General features: G+C 54.4%; 1 protein-coding gene across 2 annotated transcripts in view; it reads left to right on the top strand.

The window, feature by feature from the left end:
* Nucleotides 1-19,343: 19,343 nt before the first annotated feature.
* SLCO2A1 (solute carrier organic anion transporter family member 2A1) overlaps nucleotides 19,344-20,354 on the top strand; it is a 37,769-nt gene continuing 36,758 nt past the window's right edge. For both annotated transcript variants that reach the window (XM_071566582.1, XM_071566583.1), the window contains exon 1: nucleotides 19,344-19,524. In XM_071566582.1, the coding sequence (XP_071422683.1) occupies nucleotides 19,435-19,524 (90 nt within the window). In that variant the 5' untranslated portion in view covers nucleotides 19,344-19,434. The remainder of the gene's footprint in view (nucleotides 19,525-20,354) is intronic.

Below are 20,354 nucleotides of genomic sequence, written 5' to 3' on the forward strand. Positions count from 1 at the left end.
CCAACAATATTTGCTGGCAAATATTCCAGCTGAGGCTTCATGTCTGCCTGTTTTTGTAGCTGGGGGTGTAGGACATGCTCCAACTGCCCAGCCCAGGCTTTGGAGACCTGTGGCCAGTTTGGATCATCCAGAAAGCAGTTTGAGTATCTTGGAATAATTAACAAACTGGGGGAAGTCACCAGAAACATTCCTGGAAATCAGCTGGGAGGATTCAGGAGTTCTGTGCACACCTTCAGTGAGATGAGGCTGAAGAGGAGAGTTGATGTTTTGGTTAGAAATGTTAATTAAAGGTTTTGCTTTCTGTTCCACAGCTCTGACCTCGCTGCTCCAACCACCCTGGGCTTGCCACAGGCTGTGAGTTTATCCAGAGATAAACAGAGAGGCAAAATCTGTGCCCACCTGAAGCATCAGGGAAGTTGATCCTGGGAACTGAGAGGTCCTGGCTGTGCTCACTGAGGAGCTCCCATCACTTCCCTGACCTCAGAGCCAGGGATTGGCTGTCCAAGAGTGGATTCCTTTGGGGTCCTTTCAAAGAAAAACTGCATGTTTTCCATGGAAGGAGGGTTGTGAAAAGCTGACATCTGAGAACCCCCAGGTTTGGGCTCTCTGTGGGCAAAGCCTGTCCCAGGTTGGGTCACTCTGCTGGCACATTCCAGCGGGTTTGGAACTCGCAGTTTCCTTTTTGTGGTGCCCACAGGGGGCACAGGGTGGCAGAAGGAGGGCAGTGGGATGGCAGAGGAGGAAGAGTAACCTGTGTAAACACTGGTTACTGGAAATCAGGCTGGCTAATCCTCACAACCAAAGCTTAGCTTGGTGCTCCCCCGTTGCTCCAAACCAGGGACTGGCAGTTCCCTGGCCCTTCTGAGAAACAGCCTTCCCTGCATGCTGAAGTCATCAGTCAGAACACACTGATTAAGTCTAAATTATTCCATTTGTGGCTTGTTGTGTGGTTTTGAAGTGTTTTTTTTCTTGCAGGGAATGTATTTTGGGAGGGACTGACTTACTCTAAAAAAACTCTCCTCTTGACCCTGAAACGCAGCAGCTTTCAGAGAAAAAGCAGAAAGTGGGGGTGAAGCTGCTCCCTCCCACTCTGCTCACCTCCCTGTGGAATTCCTAAGCCCATGGAATGGGGTGGGAAAGGCAGTTCCTGACCCTCCAGAGTTCAAGGATCACTTTGGTTGAGCAGATGCTTGGGCAGCCTGGTCTCTGTGAGCAGATGGTGCATGAAGTCCCACCACAACAACCACCATGAGAAGCTGCTGCTGGAAAAAGCACCTTCTTCCTGCCTTTCCCCAGCCAACTGAAGAGTGTTCCTTGTGGAACCCAAATATTTTTGACCAGCTAAATAATTATGTTTAATTAGTTTTTGTTAAGGGGGTGCCAATCCATCCTCTTTGGAAACTTGCTGAGCTTCTGAAACGGCTTGAAAACAAAGAAACATGGAAAATATCCTACTTGTACCTTCCTCATTTCCACCTGTCATGGTAAAGAAAGGGACCACCAGCCTCCTGAACTCCCTGGGGAAATATTTACCAGCCTCTCTGAGCTTGCAGAGACTTTCCAGGATTGTCAAGAGCCTGGAGTGAGTTTAAAATACTTTGTCTCCATCACAGAGTCTCATTTTTGTTCTTAAAGAAAAAAAAGTCATGCTGGGATTGCTTCCAGTCCCCTGGTCCTTGTGGGATGTTTTCTCCTGGGCTGGATTCCTGTGGTGGTCAGTGGCTGGTGGGGGCACCACCAGTGTTGGAGGCAAACCTGGAGAACCAGCAGTGGATCTGCTAAGGCCCTGCTAAGGCCGTGCAGGAGCTTCTTGTCACATCCCTGTGTGCCCTCCTGGCCCAGACCTGCTTTTCCCATGGTCCATGGTGGGCCCAGCAAGGGCAACAGCCTGGAATGAGCAGGTTTGCTGCTCTGGCAGGTGCAGGTGAGCTGAGCAGCCCCAGCTGGGGAGGACAAGGCAGGGTCAGGCCAGAGCAGGGCCAGGATCACAGTTCTGGATGGAGCCACCACTGGCTGATGTGGGGAGGCAGGACCAGAAAGCGCTGGAGCTCCGTGGCATCCAGGTGAGGAAGGTGATGGGAAGTCGCTGGATGTCCTGCTGGGGGACAGAGGGACGTCCCCTCTCTGTCTGGGGTGTGTTGTCTGCACAGTCAGGCTGGCACAAACCCAGCTGTGGCAGCAGATCCTCAGTCCTGCTTTGCTCTGTGACTGGTTTCCATTTCACACAGAATGGTTTGGGTGGGAAAGGACCTTCAAGTCCCTCCCATTCCACCCCCTGCCACGGCCAGGGACACCTTGCACAGGTTGCTCAGGGACCCCTTGCACAGGTTGCTCAGGGATAACAGGTTGCTCAGGGACCCCTTGCACAGGTTGCTCAGGGACCCCTTGCACAGGTTGCTCAGGGACACCTTGCACAGGTTGCTCAGGGACCCCTTGCACAGGTTGCTCAGGGACCCCTTGCACAGGTTGCTCAGGGATACCTTGCACAGGTTGCTCAGGGACCCCTTGCACAGGTTGCTCAGGGACCCCTTGCACAGGTTGCTCAGGGACCCCTTGCACAGGTTGCTCAGGGACCCCTTGCACAGGTTGCTCAGGGACCCCTTGCACAGGTTGCTCAGGGACCCCTTGCACAGGTTGCTCAGGGACCCCTTGCACAGGTTGCTCAGGGACATCTTGCACAGGTTGCTCAGGGACCCCTTGCACAGGTTGCTCAGGGACACCTTGCACAGGTTGCTCAGGGATACCTTGCACAGATTGCTCAGGGACACCTTGCACAGGTTGCTCAGGGACCCCTTGCACAGGTTGCTCAGGGACCCATCCAACCTGGCCATGAACACCTCCAGGGATGGAGCAGCCACTGCCTCTCTAGGAAACCATCTCTGTGCCTGAATCCACGGGGTTTGCTCCCAAGTGATGTGAGTTTGCACCAGTTTCCTCAAGTTCTGCCTTTTGCTGGTGCCTCATTTCTGCTCTTTCCCATTGAGCTGGAGCAAGACACATTCCTACTTCATTGTGGAATCAAAGCTGGAGGCAAAACCTCCTTGGACCTGCTTTTTCCCTGGGTGGTTTGGGTATTTCTCTGCTGCAACCACTGAGTTTGATCCCATGTGCTGAACCCTTCCCCAAGAGATCCCTTCCCACCGGAGTTTGTTGCCCACAGGTCACAGGGGGAGAAAATGAAACCTGAGACAAAGATGCCCACACTGTGTTCCCAACCTGGCAGGGCACAGCCACCTCCTCTTCTCCTGGGCCTGAGCCAAGCCCTGTCAGCAACAGGAAAAATTCCCCAGCCCAGAGGAAGCCATACCAGCATTCCAGTCAGCCTTTCCAAAATATGTTTTGAGGAAGGGCACACGCCCTCTGGTTGAGGCCATCCAGTGTCCTGTTTACCTTCCTCTTGGATGCTGCAGGAGAAAGTGGGAGGTGTCCCGGGCTCACCTTTCCCAAGGAACAGGGAATTATGGATGAAAGCTGGAGTAAGGCGCTGTCCTGGCACTTTGCTGAGCTGGGAAGGTGCCAGCAGCTCAGGTGAGGCTTGCTGGGATGGGGATTGTGAAAGAGGACAAGAAACATCTGAGACTTGGCACTGTGTGGTGGGGCCAGCTCTGCCTCTTGGCACCCTGTGTGTGTCAGGTTTGCTCTGTGCCAGCAGCCTCTGCTTCTGGGAATAGCAGTGTTGTCCAGTGAGTGGGAAGAGGGAATGTTGGTGTGGGAACCCATCAGAGATACCTTGTGCTCCTGGACAGTGTGGCAGGGGCTGGAAACGGGCTGGATTTCCCAGGCTGTTGCTGTGTGAAGAACAAGAAGTTGTTGGTAAAAGGACCTCACCACATAAATACTGAGCACATTAAATCCAACCCCACATCAGGCTCCAGCTCTTCTGCCACACTGTCCCTGTGGCATTCCAGCTTCCAAAACTCACCTGACAGCCAAAGCACAGCACCCTGTGCTCTCCTTCATCTGGTTGGAGCTTGGAGCAACCTGGTCTGGTGGAAGGGGGCTCTTCTCAGAGCAGGGGAATGAGAAGATCTCTAAGGACCCTTCCCCTGGACTCTGCCTTGGGGTGGCCACACCTTGAGTGTTGTGTTCAGTTCTGGGCCCCTCAGTTCAGGCAACAGATTGAGGGGCTGGAGCGGGGCCAGAGAAGAGCAACGAGGCTGGAGAAGGGACTGGATGTGGCACTGAGTGTCCTCTGAAACACCTCCAGGGACAGAGAATCAACCATGTCTTGATCCAACCCCACTGTGATCACCAGCCCAGGGCACTCAGTGCCAGAGTGATCCCAGTGGGGTTGGATAAAGGGTTGGATTTGGTGATCTCAGAGGTCTCTTCCAACCCAACTGAGAAGAGCACCAAGGCTGGAGAAGGGACTGGAGCACAAGTGCTGTGGGGAGAGGCTGAGGGAGCTGGGGGTGTTTAGCCTGGAGAAGAGGAGGCTCAGAGGTGACCTCAGCACTGTCTGGAACTGCCTGAAGGGAAGTTCTGGCCAGCTGGGGGTTGGTCTCTTCTCCCAGGCACTCAGCAATAGGACAAGGGGGCACGATGGGCTCAAGCTCTGCCAGGGGAAATTTCAGTTGGAGAGCAGGTGGAAATTCTTTGCAGAGAGAGTGCTCAGGCATTGGAATGGGCTGCCCAGAGAGGGGGTGGATTCCCCATCCCTGGAGGTTTTTAAGGTGAGACTGGACATGGCACTGAGTGCCATGATCTGGTGATCACAGTGGGGTTGGACCAAGGGTTGGACTTGATGATCTCAGTGATCTCTTCCAACCCAACTGATTCTGTTTGTGCCTAAACTGGATTGGAGTCGGTGTCATTGCTCTGAGACCAAATCTGATGGGACCAGGAAAGGAGTTGGGCCTCCTTGGGCCTTGCCTTGGCACTGAGTGCTGTCCAAGAGGGCAGCTTGGGTGTCTGGAAGACCCCAAATGGGAGGGCCTCTGGGGATGGGAGGAGATGCAGCCTGAGCCATGTGAGAGAGGAACTCTCTGGGCTCCACCTCAGTCAGGTCTGTTCCATCCTCAGCCTCGCTGGGTCCAGCAGGGACAAGGCAGGGAGGGATGAGTCAGGCATTGTCCAGATAGTCCCCAAGGGACAAACATCATACTATCATCTTTCCTTGGCTATCTCCTCCACAACTGCATCCCACAGCTGGCCTGGCAGCTCCTCCTCCTCCTCTTTGCTTCCTGCTGGCCCCAGTGGCTGGAAGGGGAAGTGTCAGCGGTGCCTCTCAGTCTCCTCTACCTAAATTTAAACCTCTATTTTTGTCTTTGCAGTCTCATTGTGTTTTAAATTTGGAACGAAAAGGTCACATGAGGAAAGCTGCTGTCTGATGTTTGGTGCCGTGGGGATGAAGATTCAGGCCAGGACAATCCCATCCCACCACTGGTTGTCCTTCCTGCAGGGACAGGGCTTTGCTCCTGACACAATTCCCTGAAGGAGCAGAGAGCAGGATGGGATGTCCCACCTCTCTTCCCACTTGAGTGTTTCCAGTCAAGAGGCTCTTCCAGGAGTGTGCAGACACAGAGATAACACGGGAGGATGTGTCTCAGGAGGCAGTTCCCAGAAATGGCTTCACATTTCCCACTGCTGTGACCTGGGCTGGGGGTGACCTTGCCAAAGAAAGAAGAGCAAAGCCAGGGGTCAAACAACAGGAACAGGCACTGAGGAAATGAGGCCTGGCTGGAATGAGTGAACTCAGGAGGAGAACACGCCGCTGGGGGTGACTCAGAGCTTCTCTCTCCTGAGGGGAGCACCAGGGTGTGGGGTTCCTGGTGTCTCCTGGGTGTCACGGATGCAGGAATGTGGGCTGAATGGGATGAGTACCTCAGCTTCTCCCTGCAAGAAGGACAACCCCTGGAAAGGGATGACTGGGCAGTCCCCACTGATGTCATCCCAAAGGTTGTTTGCAAAGAGCTCGACAACTGGCCCCAGAAAGGGCAATGGTGTCCATGCAGCTTCCCATGGTCCTTGCCAGGCACTGACCACTCCAGTCCTCCTTACCCCCAGCCCACAAGGAGATCTGGAAAAGGGAGGGAGCTGCAGGAGGACTGTGCAATTCCAGGTGCTGACCAACCCCAGTGCAGGTGTTGGCCTCTGCCATCCCACCCATCCAGTGGTGGTGCCTTCAGGTGAGTAGCTGTAGGGAGTTTCTCCTCTGAAGAACAGCATCTCCTGTCCCTCTCCTTTTCCTCAAGGTGCAGGAAAACTATTTCAAATGCCACTTCCAAGGGAAAAGAGGCCACTTGCTCCCTGAGCTGTCAGGGCGCTCCCGGAATGGTTGATTTGGGGTGATCTTCAGTGGACCACTAATTTTGTGTTGGAGAACAGCTCTCCTTGCAGCTCCTCAGGCTCTGTGTTGGGCTGGCAGAGGGCTGGAGTAGGGATCCAAACCAGAATGGATCCAGTTAGTGGGACCTCAGCCATGCCCTTTGCTCGGGGATGCAAACCCCATGGCAGCTCCTTCATCTTCCTGCTGTCAGATACAGATGAAGGACACAACGTTCCTCATGCAGAACAACTAAATCCTAAGGTGAGAAGGGTCAACCCCACCAGGAAGATGGTTGGCCAAAGGAATTCTTTCAGGTGGGAGTGCTCCATCATGGCTGTCAGCACAATTTGCTGATCTCTCTGTAAAAATAAACATCTGCCTTGTTTCCCGGGGCGAGGTTACGCAGCCGAGGCAGAGGCACACCTGGCTGAGAGGTCACAGGCTGAGAGGTGGCTCTGGGGGCAGCCCTGGTGGAGCATGAGGACACATTGTGAGTGTCCTCAGAGCCAGCAGTTCCTTTCCCACCCCTGGGCAGCGCTGCCTTGTCTGCGTGTCATCCCATGGCTCTTGAGCAGCCCAGAACAGGCAGGTTTCTGTGCTGTCGTTGTGTCTCAGGTGGTCTGGGGGTGCTGAGAGCCCCTGTGTTGGCTGGACTTGGCCCAGGGATGTGGTGGTGAGTCACCTCCTCCAGCCCTGCCCCAGCAGAGCTTTGGGAACACAAAGAATGAGGTGATCTGGAAGCAGGAGCATCATCTCAGTCAGGGTGTTCATGGAATCACACCATGGTTTGGGTTGGAAGGGACCTTAAAACTCATCCCACTCCCTGCCATGGGAGACCTCCCACCAGCCCAGGTTGCTCCAAGCCCTTTCCAACCTGGCCTTGGACACTCCCAGGGATGGGGCAGCCACATTTTCTCTGCCCAACCTGTGCCAGGGCCTGCCCACCCTCACAGGGAAGGATTTCTCCCCAACATTCCACCAAACCCTGTCCTCCATCTCTCTGAAGCCATTCCCCCTTGTCCTATCTCCTAAAGCAGAAGAGGAATAAAAGGATCCTCTTCCCAACATGCTTGTCAAAGTTTTCCTCCTTTTTTATGAAAATTAAAAAAAAAAAACCAAAAGGAAGGAAAAAGAGCACATTTGGTTTCAAACCCAAAACTTTTCACATTCGTTTAGAATTTGAGGGGGGAAAAAATCACAAGGAGAAGAAGAAGAGCCCTCAGCCCATTTTTGAAAGGAAACAGCAGCAGATTATTGGACCTGAACTGATGGTTTAGGCACGTGATCTAATCCCACAGTGGCCAAAGAGCCACGATCTGAAGGAAATGTTTTGAAATTGTGGAAGTTGTTGCAGCCAACCTGAGGTTGCCACTTCCCTCTGTTAGTGGAGCTTTTCAAGAACAGGGGGTTTGTCTGGATTGGAGGTGGGAGTGGTTTGGGGTTTCTCAAACCCTCCAGATACGGTAAATCTGAGGCTACAACAAAGCAGGGCTCAGATTTCTCAATTATTACCTTTTACTGGTTTCCTTCCACTTCTTTATGGAAAATTGAAGGGTGTTTTGACTTCTCTCCAGTTCTCCTCTGTCCCCTGGACATGGATCCATGGGGACTTGCTCCCACCCTTATCACCTCCCACAGCCCATGGAGGAGAAGCAAAGAGTCCTCCTCCTCCTCCTCCTCCTCCTCCTCCTCCTCCTCCTGTCAGGTAGAAACCAAGAGCCTTAAAGCCTATCCCCTGTTTACCTATTTTGGGATTCATGAGGTCTTGTCACATTTTAGTACCTTTTTATTCTGAATATTTTTGCCTCCCCCAAGGTTTTACAGCTCCTCAGTCCAAAGCAGATCCCACTGGATGTCTTGCACCTCCTTTTCCCCATTAATCATAGAATGGATTGGGTTGGAAAAGACCTCCAAGATCATCAAGTCCAACCCTTGGGCCAACTCCAGTCCCTTTACCAGATCATGGCACTCAGTGCCACGGCCAAGCTCAGCTGAAAAACCTCCAGGGATGGGGAATCCACCCCCTCTCTGGGCAGCCCATTCCAATGCCTGAGCACTCTCTCTGCAAAGAATTTCTTCCTGCTCTCCAACTTCAATTTCCCCTGGCAGAGCTTGAGCCCATCGTGCCCCCTTGTCCTATTGCTGAGTGCCTGGGAGAAGAGACCAACCCCCACCTGGCCAGAACTTCCCTTCAGGGAGTTCCAGACAGTGCTGAGGTCACCTCTGAGCCTCCTCTTCTCCAGGCTAAACACCCCCAGCTCCCTCAGCCTCTCCCCACAGCACTTGTGCTCCAGTCCCTTCTCCTCAGTTGGGTTGGAAGAGACCTCTGAGATCATCAAATCCAACCCTTGATCCAACCCCACTGGGATCACCAGCCCGGGGCATGGAGTGCCCCGGGCTGGTGATCACAGTGGGATTGGATCAAGACATGGTGGATTCTCTGCCCCTGGAGGTGTTTAAGAGGACACTCCGTGCCACATCCAGTCCCTTCTCCAGCCTCATTGCTCTTCTCTGGCCCCACTCCAGCCCCTCAATCTCTTGCCTCAACTGAGGGGCCCAGAACTGAACACAACACTCAAGGTGTGGCCTCCCCAAGGCAGAGTCCAGGGGAAGGGTCACTGCCCTGGGCCTGCTGGCCACGCTAGTTTGGATCCAGGTCAGGATCCCCTTGGCCTTCTTGGCCACCTGGGCACACTGGTGGCTCCTGTTGAGCTTCCTGTCCCTCAGTCCCCCCAGGTCCCTCTGCCTGGCTGCTCTCCAGCCACTCTGTGCCCAGCCTGGAGCGCTGCAGGGGTTGGGGTGGCCAAAGGGCAGGACCCAGCAGGTGTTTTCGTGAGCTGTGCCCATCCTTGGGTGGCTCTCCAACCCCCTGGATGCCATGGTTGGAGGCTCTCCATGGCTTTTCCATGTGGCTCCATGGAAGAGGGAAGGGCCAGAGGAGGATGGAAACTGTGAGGGGACTATTCCCCTGTGCACCAACAGAAACAAAATGTCATTTCCATTGGAAAATATTTCAAGGTGTTTCAGCCTTTTGAGATGAAACAAAACCTTCCCTTGCAAAATGTCAGTTCCAACCATTGTTCCAGCTGGACCTGCCTGTTCCAAGGAAAACAACTCCCCCTTGCAATGGCTGATGTAGCTCCAAATCAGCCCTTCCCTGCCACACACTCAGGGCTTGGAGAGACTCTTGTGATCCAGAACCTTCTGGCTGGTTTGATTCCAGTTTCTCCAAACAGAGTTTCCAGGAGTGTTTGTAGGACGGACGGACATCCCGGCCTTCCACCCTGCCCTGGGTGGTGCCCACTGGGGTGGAGCAGAGCTGTGAGCAGCAAGCCATGGCCAAGCCTTCTCCTTCATTCTGGCCTTCCTGCTGGGAAATATCAGTGCTGGAGGGAACGCCCTGGGAAGAGACACCTCTGTAGGTACAGAAAAATCAAAGGTGGGCAATTCAGATCTATACAGACCTTGTGGGACTGGGAACAGCTGAGGATAAACAAAGTCACAGCTGCTGCAGATCATTGGAGGAGAAATCAGGTCCAGAGAAGAGCAACAAGGCTGGAGAAGGGACTGGAGCACAAGTGCTGTGGGGAGAGGCTGAGGGAGCTGGGGGTGTTCAGCCTGGAGAAGAGGAGGCTCAGAGGTGACCTCAGCACTGTCTGGAACTGCCTGAAGGGAAGTTCTGGCCAGCTGGGGGTTGGTCTCTTCTCCCAGGCACTCAGCAATAGGACAAGGGGCACGATGGGCTCAAGCTCTGCCAGGGGAAATTGAAGTTGGAGAGCAGAAAAAACTTCTTTGCAGAGAGAGTGCTCAGGGATTGGAATGGGCTGCCCAGAGAGGGGGTGGATTCCCCATCCCTGGAGGTTTTTCAACTGAGCTTGGCCGTGGCACTGAGTGCCATGATCTGGTAAAGGGACTGGAGTTGGACCAAGGGTTGGACTTGATGATCTCGGAGGGCTTTTCCAACCCAACCCATTCTAAGATTCTATGAAATTTTTCCCTGGGAGTTCTCAGCAACTCCCTGGAGGTTTCTCATGAGAACTCCCCAGGTCTCCCACAAGACTCAGAAGGTGTTCTTGAAAACAGTCAGGATGAGTTCACCAAAACATTGGACTTCTGAGATATGGATTATAACCTATTAGAGTTTGCAGTTAGGTGGTGTGAGGTTCAATTTAGCCAAGTGAACGTGGCCTGAACCCTGTATAAACTGTGCAGTGTGGAACAAATGGCATTCACTTGATCACAATGATCTGTGTGTGGTGTCCATATTTCTCTGCATTATTTATCGTTTACTTCACACCTCCAGTGGTGCTTTGAGTGTGGATATGAAGAGAACATGGCAGTGTGTCTTGGGTTGATGTCCCAGTTCAGCAGGTGGGACCAGTTTGTCCCTGTGTGGGTGTGACCAAAGCTGGGCATTCCAAACCCTCTGGGCCATTGCCCAGCAACTGTTCCCAATGGCCCATTGGCAGCAGCTGCCCAGGGCACAGCTGAGCCCTCAGGCTGGGAGCTGGCTGGGAAAGAAGCCTGGCAGAGGAGCTGGGAGAACTGCCCTGCAGGGACTCCTTGGCACCTCCACACCCACCTGAGGGCTCAGCTCTGCTCAGGGGCCAGCAACGATTCCAAAATCCCCCCTGACTGCCAGAGTCAGATCCCCCAATGTGGAACTCCCTGCCCTGGGGGAGGCACTGGGGGCTCCCACCCAAACCTGAGGGGAGACAATCTGGGGCTTTGGGGACTTGGGGACCACTCATTGGATCCAGAGGAGGAGCAGACCCTGGACAGGAGGAGCCCACCACTCTCCACCAGACTGAGCCATCATCTGCACCAACAGGTTTGTCCCTTCCTTTTCCTTTGGACTCGGGGAACCACGTGGGGCTCAGCACAGGGGCCACCAAACCCCCCTGTGTTTTTGCCCCAGGGGGTGGGTTACACTGCTGGGGTTGGGGGTTAAACCCAATTTCTCTTTGTGCCATTGCATTGATTGTAATATTGTTATTAAATTGTAACTCTGAGTTATAATCTCTGTTGTGTTGGGTTCATTTCTCCTGCTGGTTCACCTTTAAACCAGCACAGCTGAGCTGGCAAAATGCCAACTGCCCAGCACAGTGTCAGAGCCTCCCTCCCCTCACTGAGAAAAGGGAGAAAAAGGAAAAAAACCCCTTCAAACAGGTTAAACTAAAAACTAACTATATATATTTATACAGGAAAGAGAAAATTGAAAGAAAAACTACAATATAACAGATTTGCACTAGTTAGATATAACAAGAAATAACCCCCCACTTCCCACCGAAAACAGATTCCATCACTCTGGATCCATAAGCACCCCAAAAACACCCAGCAAGAAACAGAAAGTATAACAACAAAATGTTTCTACTTCCCTGAAACTCACACAAAATACAAGTAGTGGCAGCAGCAGCAGGGCCCAGACAGCAGGGCAGCAGCTGCATGTCCTGCCTCTGCTTTGGCCATGATGGAACTGAGGGAACACCTCCCACTCCTGTACTCATATCTCAGGTTTGTGGCATCTGGTATGAAATATCCCTTTGGTTACTCAGTCAGGTGATCCCTGTCTCTCCTAATCTAAGTAGATTCTCTGAGCCTGCTGATTTGAGGACTGGCTAAAACCACCACACAGTGGCACCTCCTGGGAAAGAGGAGGAGGAGTGAAGAGCTCCAAGTGCTCAGCCCTGGGGTTGTTGAGCCTGGTTGGCCCTGGAGCTCTGCAGAACACGTGCCAGAGGGGCTGGTGGTGCCAAACCCCTGAGTCTCACTCAGAGCTGCCTCTGCCTCGTGGGCAGGGCAGGTTTTATGGGCTTGTTTGGGGTTTGCTGCTGCTGGAAATCCAGGCTGCTTTTATGGTGGGTTGACTCTCCCATGGTGACCGAAGCAGTGGCAGAATCTGGAGGTTTTCAAACCAAACAAGGAGCTTTTATGAAACTTCAGAGTAGTTGGAAAAGAAAACAGGAAAAAAAAAATGGGATTATTATGCAACTTTGTTGGCACTCCTGTTGCCACCATCATTAGATAAGTCAATATACAGTATCATAAAAATGTTTGGCTGCCTGTTAGTGGGGACTGCAGCGTTTTCCTTGCAAACACATAACTCTCATTCCATGTTTAACAATGCCCAGAGCTGCAGCACTTGCAGAGATTTGAGCACGGTCTGCAGCCAGATATGAGGAATGAGATGTGCTGAATTCGCTCTTGTTTATCCTCTTCTTATTGGATTTAACCTTTTTTTTTTTCCAGAGGGGAGCAGAAAAACCTCCAAGGTTTGTGGTGTGACTGTCCTTAGCATGGCTTGGGGAGGGAGAAGGGCAAAGCTGTGGTCACTGCACAGCAGCTGGAGCAGCTCCTGGCATGGAATGGGGCAAGAATCGTTGAAGCTTTGGGGTGTTTCGTGATATTTAGTTTGATTTCCACTCCATGGTGGCTCTTCGAGGTCTTTTAGAATGGCAGAACAGCTAAAGAAAGTCATTTTCAAACTTAAAGGTCATAGAAACTGTGGCTGCCCCACCCCTGGAACATCCAAAGTGAGGTTGGACAGGGCTTGGAGCAACCTGGGATAGTGGGAGCTGTCCCTGCCCATGGCAGGGGGTGGGACTGGATGGCCTTAAAGGTCCCTTCCAACCCAAATCACTCTGGGATTCCATGATATATCCAACAAGCATCAGCTCTTGGAGAAGGTGCAGATTTTTGGGATGTGACCGAAGTGGGCACCTGGATCTCCCCATCCCTGAACCCCCCCAGCCCATTCCAGCCCCTCTGCCACTCCCTGGGCTGTTTGTGGGCACTCTGTGGTCACATCCACCCTTTGCCCGTCGGAGGGCAGAGACTCATCACCCAGAGTGTGTCACATCTCACATGTCACCAGCCCCAACGGGAGGAGGAGGCTGAAACCAGAGCTCTCCATTGGCTCTTCTCCCGGGAATTCAATGCAGCTGGAATGAACAGACCCCTCTGGGGCAGCTGCTGAGGCAGCAGAGGCTGAGATGTGCCAGCAGCCAGGGCATGGGGTGTCCTTATGGACAGGACCCTGCTGGAGCTGCTCAGGGTCTGCTCTAGTCCCACCTCTCCCCCTTGCAGCTCTGCAGAGCTGCTCCCAGGGATTTAGGAGGACAGCCCCAGGTTTTGGGGCTGCTGGATGCAGCTTTTTGGGTGTGAAATAACAGATTTGCCCTGAAAAGTCTCTCTCCAGGGGGTGCAGGTCCAGGGAGATACAGAGGTTGGGGAATTTTACATAAATATTTGCCTCTGCCTCTCCAGGCAGCAGAAACCTTGCTTGGGGGCACTGCTTCTGAAATATTTACCAACTGTAAAGTTTATTGGCAGTGGGCAGAGGTAATTTAGATTGTCTCATCGTGATCACTTGAAGCAATTGGAAGGAAATGCAATCCTGCTTTGAATGGCTGTGTCTGATCCTTGTCTGCCTCCTGTAATTGCTTTTCCTACAGGATACTGATGCTTCAGATTGCAAATCCTCCCAGGCAAAGACTTGCCTCTTTGTTCTGGAGTGCAGAACACATCCTGCAGGGCAGGCCAGGGCTCTGGCCTGGCTACAAACCTCTGCTTGTTCTAAATTCTGTGATCAGAGAGTGCCAGGAGGGCTGTGGGGTCCTGGCTGGCACAGCCCTGCTGGGTGCTGAGCCCTGATCTGCCCTGGGTGCCCCGTGGCATCCTCCCACCCTGCCAGTGCCTGTGGGTCATGGCATGGCAGTGTTTGTTGAGTATGGAAGTGATTACATGGGGAGGGTGTGGGATAAATAATCTTAATTCCAATCTCCCACCTCCTCCTTCAGCCAACCCTCAGAGTTTCTCCTCTGGAATGTGCTGAGCTAAAGGTCCCAAACGTGACGCTTTGGGGTTGCACCTCCTCAAGCTGTTGGGGAGGAAGGAGAGGTGGAGAAGGTGTTATGGAGGATGGAGAGCTGGCACTGCCACCAAAATAATCCACACACCAGGACACCTCCAGCGCAGCTGAAGAGCCTGTGGTGTGCTATGGCAGGGATTGAACTCTTGGTCGAACCCATGTGGCTGTTTAGGAGACACGAAGCACCCCCACGGCTCATTTAAAAGCATTTCCTCCTCTCCCCTGTTCTCTCACAGTGCTCTTAAAGTGGAGGAACTTCTGCTTTCCTCTCTGCTCTCCTTAAACACTCACCCTGCTGAGGCCCCAACCTCCAGAACCCACCTTGCTGCTGCCACTGCCCTGCAGGAGCTTTGGTTGCCTGGGTTTGGATGTGGGATGGAGCTGCTTGATGTGTTTATGAGGCATCCCATGGCAGGGAACGCCGGCACACCCCTCTGCCAGCACCTCCAGGGTGGGTTACCTGCTCTCCCAGCCCACCCTGACCTCCCTCCTGATGGCTGGGTGTGCTGCAGGGCTGGTGGTGACCTGGGATGGAGGACAGGCAGTGCCAGCTCCCGCTCTGTTTGTCCCCAAATGAAATCCCCTCTGTGTCCCCTTCCCGGGGCTGACTCACCCCTGTGGTGCTGGTGAGCACCTTCCCCTCACTCTGCAGCCCCAGGAGCAGGTTGGGCTGTGAGCCAGCCCAGCCTGTTCTTCAGGTATGGCTTTGTCCTTCCCTCTGAGCAGTGTTTCTGCTCCAGATCAAACACACTTTGCTGGCACACTGAGCCCAGCCTGTCACGCTCTGTAATTGCCAACCTCAGGCTCTGGCAGGACCTGCTGCTGCCCCTCCTGTCCTCATTCCCCCCTGTGCCACCCCACCAGCCCTGCAGAATAAGGGGGATTCAGGGGTGGGTTGGACACGCTGCTCTGCCCCCCCAGGGACTGGCTGTGGGAACATGGAGGGTGTTTTTATCCTGCATTCCCAGAGCAATGTTTGTACTTGTAGCTCTGAAACCTTCCAGGAGCCCGGGGGTTTCATGTTTGGTTCTGCAGAGGCTCGTGCTGTGCTGGTTCTGGAGTGCAGCAAGGAAAAGGGGGGGTCATGTGGCTCCTTGAAGCTTATTTTTGAGTTGTGTGGGGTTCCTGAGATCACCTTTTGCTCCCTGCCTGTGGCAGCAGCACCCACAAAGCAGGAAAATTGGCATATGGTGGGCAGGAACCTCCAGAGCTGCTCCTTTTCTGAGCTCTGTGTAGGGCTCTGATCCTGCTTTTGTTCTTCTCTCTCTTTCAAAGCCTCCCTGGACCTTCCCAACATGATGTGACTCCTCTGGCCACCCTCACATCTCCTCCAGTGGCTGACCTTGGTTGTGGGATCTTCATTGCTGCCATGTCTGAATCCATAAGTTTCTCAGATCACACATCACACCCTTCCTCTGCAGAGCCAAGGCCTCCTGAGGTGCAGTCCCTTCTCCAGCTTCCAGTTTTACCCAAATCCAGAGGATTTCTCAGCTGGGGGATGCCCACAGGATTCCCTGCTATTGCTGGATCACACGAAGCCACCAGAGAGTTTTGGAGGCAGCAGAGGATCCACACCTTTGGATGTGGGGAAATAGTTTCTGATGCAGCAGGAAGCAGGTTCCTCCAGCTGTCTGACCACACAGCTCACATTTTTCCAGCTCTAGGACAGGAAAATTAGTTCCTTGGCCCAGTGTTCCCTTGGATCTGGGGCTGTCTGGCTCCACACCATGGATGGTGCTGTGTGAAATCAAGTACTGGAGCAGCAGTGCAAGTGTCAGCCCTCAGACACACAGAGGCTGCTGGGAAAGAAACACCTTCCTTGCAGAAGGACCTGCTGGTCCAGCTTGCTGGGCAGCAGAGACTGTCCTGCTGTGCATGCCCAGCTCAGCAGGGAGTCACCTTCCATGCTGGCATGGAGGGTCTCCTCATCTAATAACAAACCTGCCCAGGGACCAGGAAGAACTTCCCAGCTGAGACCCTGCTGGACTCAGTGGTCCTTATGGGACCTTTCCCACTTGAGATACTCTGTGGTTCAGTGTTGATGGGCACCCTGGGAGGGTGGGCAGGCCCTGGCACAGGTGCCCAGAGCAGCTGTGGCTGCCCCATCCCTGGGAGTGTCCAAGGACAGGTTGGACAGGGCTTGGAGCAGCCTGGGCTGGTGGGAGGTGTCCCTGCCCATGGCAGGGGGTGGGACTGGATGGGCTTTAAGGTTCCTTCCAAACCATTCCATAACTTCTGTGATTTAAAAGCCCAGTGGGCAACTAATCCTTGAGAAGAACAGGTCATGGAGGAAGACTGGGGTGTTTGAGCCCCTGCCAGATTGAAGTAGAGTGAGTCTTGTCCTCACCCCAGGACAGCATCAACCCACTGTTGGTAGAAAGAAGTGAGGATGATGATGTGGTGGAAGAGTCTTCTCTTTTCCTCATGATCTTGTTGAAGGAGTTTGACCCAATCCCCTCCCCAGCAGAAGGAAAGTGGCTTTAGAGGGTTCTGATGTTCTGTGAACAAGGTGAGCCTCCCAAAGAGGGGCCTGCCTTGGATCCTGCACAGCTGCCCCAGTGACATTTTGGTCTGCCTGGGTGGCAGGTCCAGGTGAGGGCTTGTTGTGGGTGAGGGAAAAGGTTGAGCTGGAGGATGAGCTGGTGGGCTCCATGGAGAGTCTGGCTGAAGGGACTGGTTTCCCCAAGTCAGCAGCACGAGGTGTTGTCCTTCCAGCCAATGCCTTGGCCAGGGCAGTGTGGCCACTGCAGGAGGAACTCCCTTCAATGGCTGAGGAAGAAGCACAGCCCCAGGAGCCCCGTAAGACAACCCAAACCTGCTGCTGTGGCTCTCCCCTGCCAGGCACTCAGCATCAACTGCATCACCCTGAGAAAGCACCAGCAGGAGAGTTTGAAGCCCAGCTCTCTTCCCCTTGTCAGCACCACCATAAATCCTTCCACTGCAAGAGGAGCAGTTCCTTGCCAAGGGCTGTGAGCTCATGGGAAGCAAAACGCAGCAGAGAATCCTCAAAAAGAGGAGAGTTCCCCTTTCAGGATCATTTGTTGCAGTTTGAAGCCCAGAATTTAAAAGCAATGTCAGTATAAGAGAGTTGGAGATGAACTTGTGTCCAAGGGCTGGAATTTCTCTTCCAGTGGGATAAAACCTTGGGAGACATCAGTAGTGCTCTCTGATGGTCAGAGATGACTGGACTTTCAAACTCAGATTTGTCAGCTTTTACTGTGTCATTACAGCTATTTGAGCTGCCCAGGCTTGGGCAGAAGAAAGAGCCTCAGGAAAGGTTTAGATTGGATATTAGGACAAGCTACTTCCCTGGAAGGGTGGCCAGGTATTGGAAGAGTCTGCCCAAGGCAGGGGCAGAGTCCCCATCCCTGGAGGGGTTTAAAGCCATGTGGATGTGGCACTTGGGGACAGGGGTCAGTGTTGGGTTGACGGTGCTGGGGAATGGTTGGACTCAAAGATCTCAGAGGCTTTTCCAGCCAGAATGATCCCAGTGGGGGAGTGAGGCCCAGCCCACAGAGGGGTTCTCCAGAAACTGAGTCCCTCTTTACTCACCACAGCTTTTTGCTTCCCCTTGTAGGGATTGTTTGGCAGAACACAGAACATCAGGACAGGGGTTTTTTTTCCTCCATAACCCCTTAACCCACAGAGGGATTTCTCCATCTGGTCACCCAGTTTTCCCCCTCCCACCAGCCAGGAGCCAAATCTCAGCTGCTGAAAGGTGTTACTCCTTTCTCTCTCCAAGTTCAAATCCCTTCCCACTCCTGAGCAGGAATTTTTCCTCCTACATTTTGCTGCCTAGAGACAGATTTGTAGGGAAAAGCTGCAGTCGGTGGCAGGAACAGCTGCTGCATGGAGGGGGTTGTTATGACAAAGTGAGCGTCACAGGCTGCTGCAGGATAAACTGAGCACAGGGAGAGGGTCAGGCACGGCCTGAGAAATTAGGTCAGTGGCACACTGGGCTCGCAGGGAGGCTGGGAGGGGAGCAGAGATGTTGGTTGGCTTGAGGAAGGCTGAAACTCTCCATCTCTTGCCATAAAACGGTGCATAAAAGGCTTGGCTAATGATGGGAAAAAGAGGTCTCTTTGCATCATGTCCTCACCCCAGATCTAACAAACTTTGGGGTGAGAGTGGCAAAGGAGAGGTGGAAACCCAGGATGCTTCTTTTGCCACCCCTAGGCCAGTGAGACCCACCTGTGTTGGGACAGGCTTAGGAAATTGGGAAGGTGCCAGCCAAAATTCGATTTTGCTGATTTTCCCTAGTCCTGGTGAGCCCCCCGGGGTGGTGCCCTGGGGGTCCTGCCGCGGGAGGGTTTGGGCAGAGCGAGCGGGAGGGCGGCAGTGCCCGCGGAGCCTCCCATAGGCTCAAGGCACCCTCTCGTGGTGAGCGCCCATGGAGGGAGCCCGGCAGCGCCCGGGGGTCGGGGGGTGCCCACTGAGAGGGGCTCGGCCCTGGGCATCGCACACAGGGACCGGCCAGCCCCCATTCAGGAAGCTGCGATGGATTTCTCCAGGCTCGGGACACCCCAGGGTGGCTCCGTGTCCTGCTCTCCCCACCTGCTTCTTGGAGGGGAAGGCGATAATTTGGACTGAACACTTAACGCTGGCTCCCGTCGGGCAGGATCAACCTGCCCTTCTGCCTCTGACGCCTTTCGGCCCTGAAGGAGCCTGCAAATAAATCAGTGCTTTGCATAAACAAAGCTCCGGAGAGGTGTTGGTGGGGAAAAAAGCGCTCAGGAGCTTCACAAATACAGCTTTTTCCATGCAAGAAAAACAGGAGAAGTTTTTTCCTCTATAACCTCTTAATCCAGAGAGGGATTTCGCCGTCTGGTCACCCAGTTTTTCCCCTCCCACCTCCCGGGAGCCAAATCTCAGCTGCTGAAATGTGCTTCTTCTTCCTCTCTCCAAGTTCAAATCCCAGTCGCTCCGTTGCCAGTGCCGTTTCCTTGCCCAGCCGCGTCCCGCAGCCCGAGCCGTGGGCACAGAGGTGGGTTGTGGCTCTGGGTGTCCCCACGGGTGGGCAAACCCCGTCCCACCTCCAGAGCCCCCGCCCCGTGTGGGGCTCGCCCCCACCTGCCCCCTGCGCTCTGCCCTTCGCTTCCTGCGGCTTTAAAGTTGGTGCGCGAAGCAGAAGAGGGAGGAGAAAGCGTTTCATCATCGCTGCCCGGAGCCGACTTATAAAAACTTGGCTCTCCCGCTGCTCGGCTCACTCGCAGCCTCGGAGGGTTCGGCACACACCGCGCAGGGACGGAGCCCCCTCGCAGCCCAACTCCGCGGGGCTCCCCGGGAAACCCTCACCATGGGAGTTCACCCCGAAGCTGCCAAACCCCCGGCTGACATCCCCAAAAGCTCCAGCACCTGCTCGCGGAGTATCTTCTGCAACATCAAGGTGAGGATTGTGGCCTGGCAGGGATGCGCCGCGGGGAGGGAGGAGATGCTCGTGCGGGGAGAGACCCCAGCCCGTCCCACCGCCCGTAAAACGGAGGGGGTTTGGTGATGCACAATTGGAATGGCAGCTCCCGGGGCGGCCCTGGGTGCTGCTCGGTGCGTGGGAAGCGTGGAGAGGCTCGGTGGGATCGGGGTGGTACCCGGCACAGCACGGGGGTGTTGTAGCCACTCCACGGAGCAGCTCTGGTGCCCCACGGAGCCGCTCTGGTGCCCCACGGAGCAGCTCTTGTGCCCCACGAAGCAGCTTTTTTACTCCATGGAGCAGCTCTTGTACCCCCCGGAGCAGCTCTTGTGCCCCACGGAGCAGCTCTGGTACCCCCCAGAGCTGCTCTTGTGCCCCCCGGAGCAGCTCTTGTACCCCCCGGAGCAGCTCTGGTACCCCACGGAGCAGCTCTTGTGCCCCACGGAGCAGCTCTGGTACCCCACGGAGCAGCTCTTGTACCCCCCAGAGCTGCTCTTGTGCCCCACGGAGCAGCTCTTGTGCCCCCCGGAGCTGCTCTTGTACCCCACGGAGCAGCTCTTGTGCCCCACGGAGCTCCTCTTGTGCCCCACGGAGCAGCTCTTGTACCCCACGGAGCAGCTCTGGTACCCCCCGCAGCAGCTCTTGTGCCCCACGGAGCAGCTCTGGTACCCCCCGCAGCAGCTCTTGTGCCCCACGGAGCAGCTCTTGTGTCCCACAGAGAAGCTCTTGTACCCCCCGGAGCAGCTCTTGTGCCCCCCGGAGCTGCTCTTGTACCCCCCGCAGCAGCTCTTGTGCCCCACGGAGCAGCT

Source organism: Pithys albifrons, chromosome 11 (genome assembly GCF_047495875.1).
Source record: "Pithys albifrons albifrons isolate INPA30051 chromosome 11, PitAlb_v1, whole genome shotgun sequence".
Lineage (NCBI taxonomy): Eukaryota > Metazoa > Chordata > Aves > Passeriformes > Thamnophilidae > Pithys > Pithys albifrons.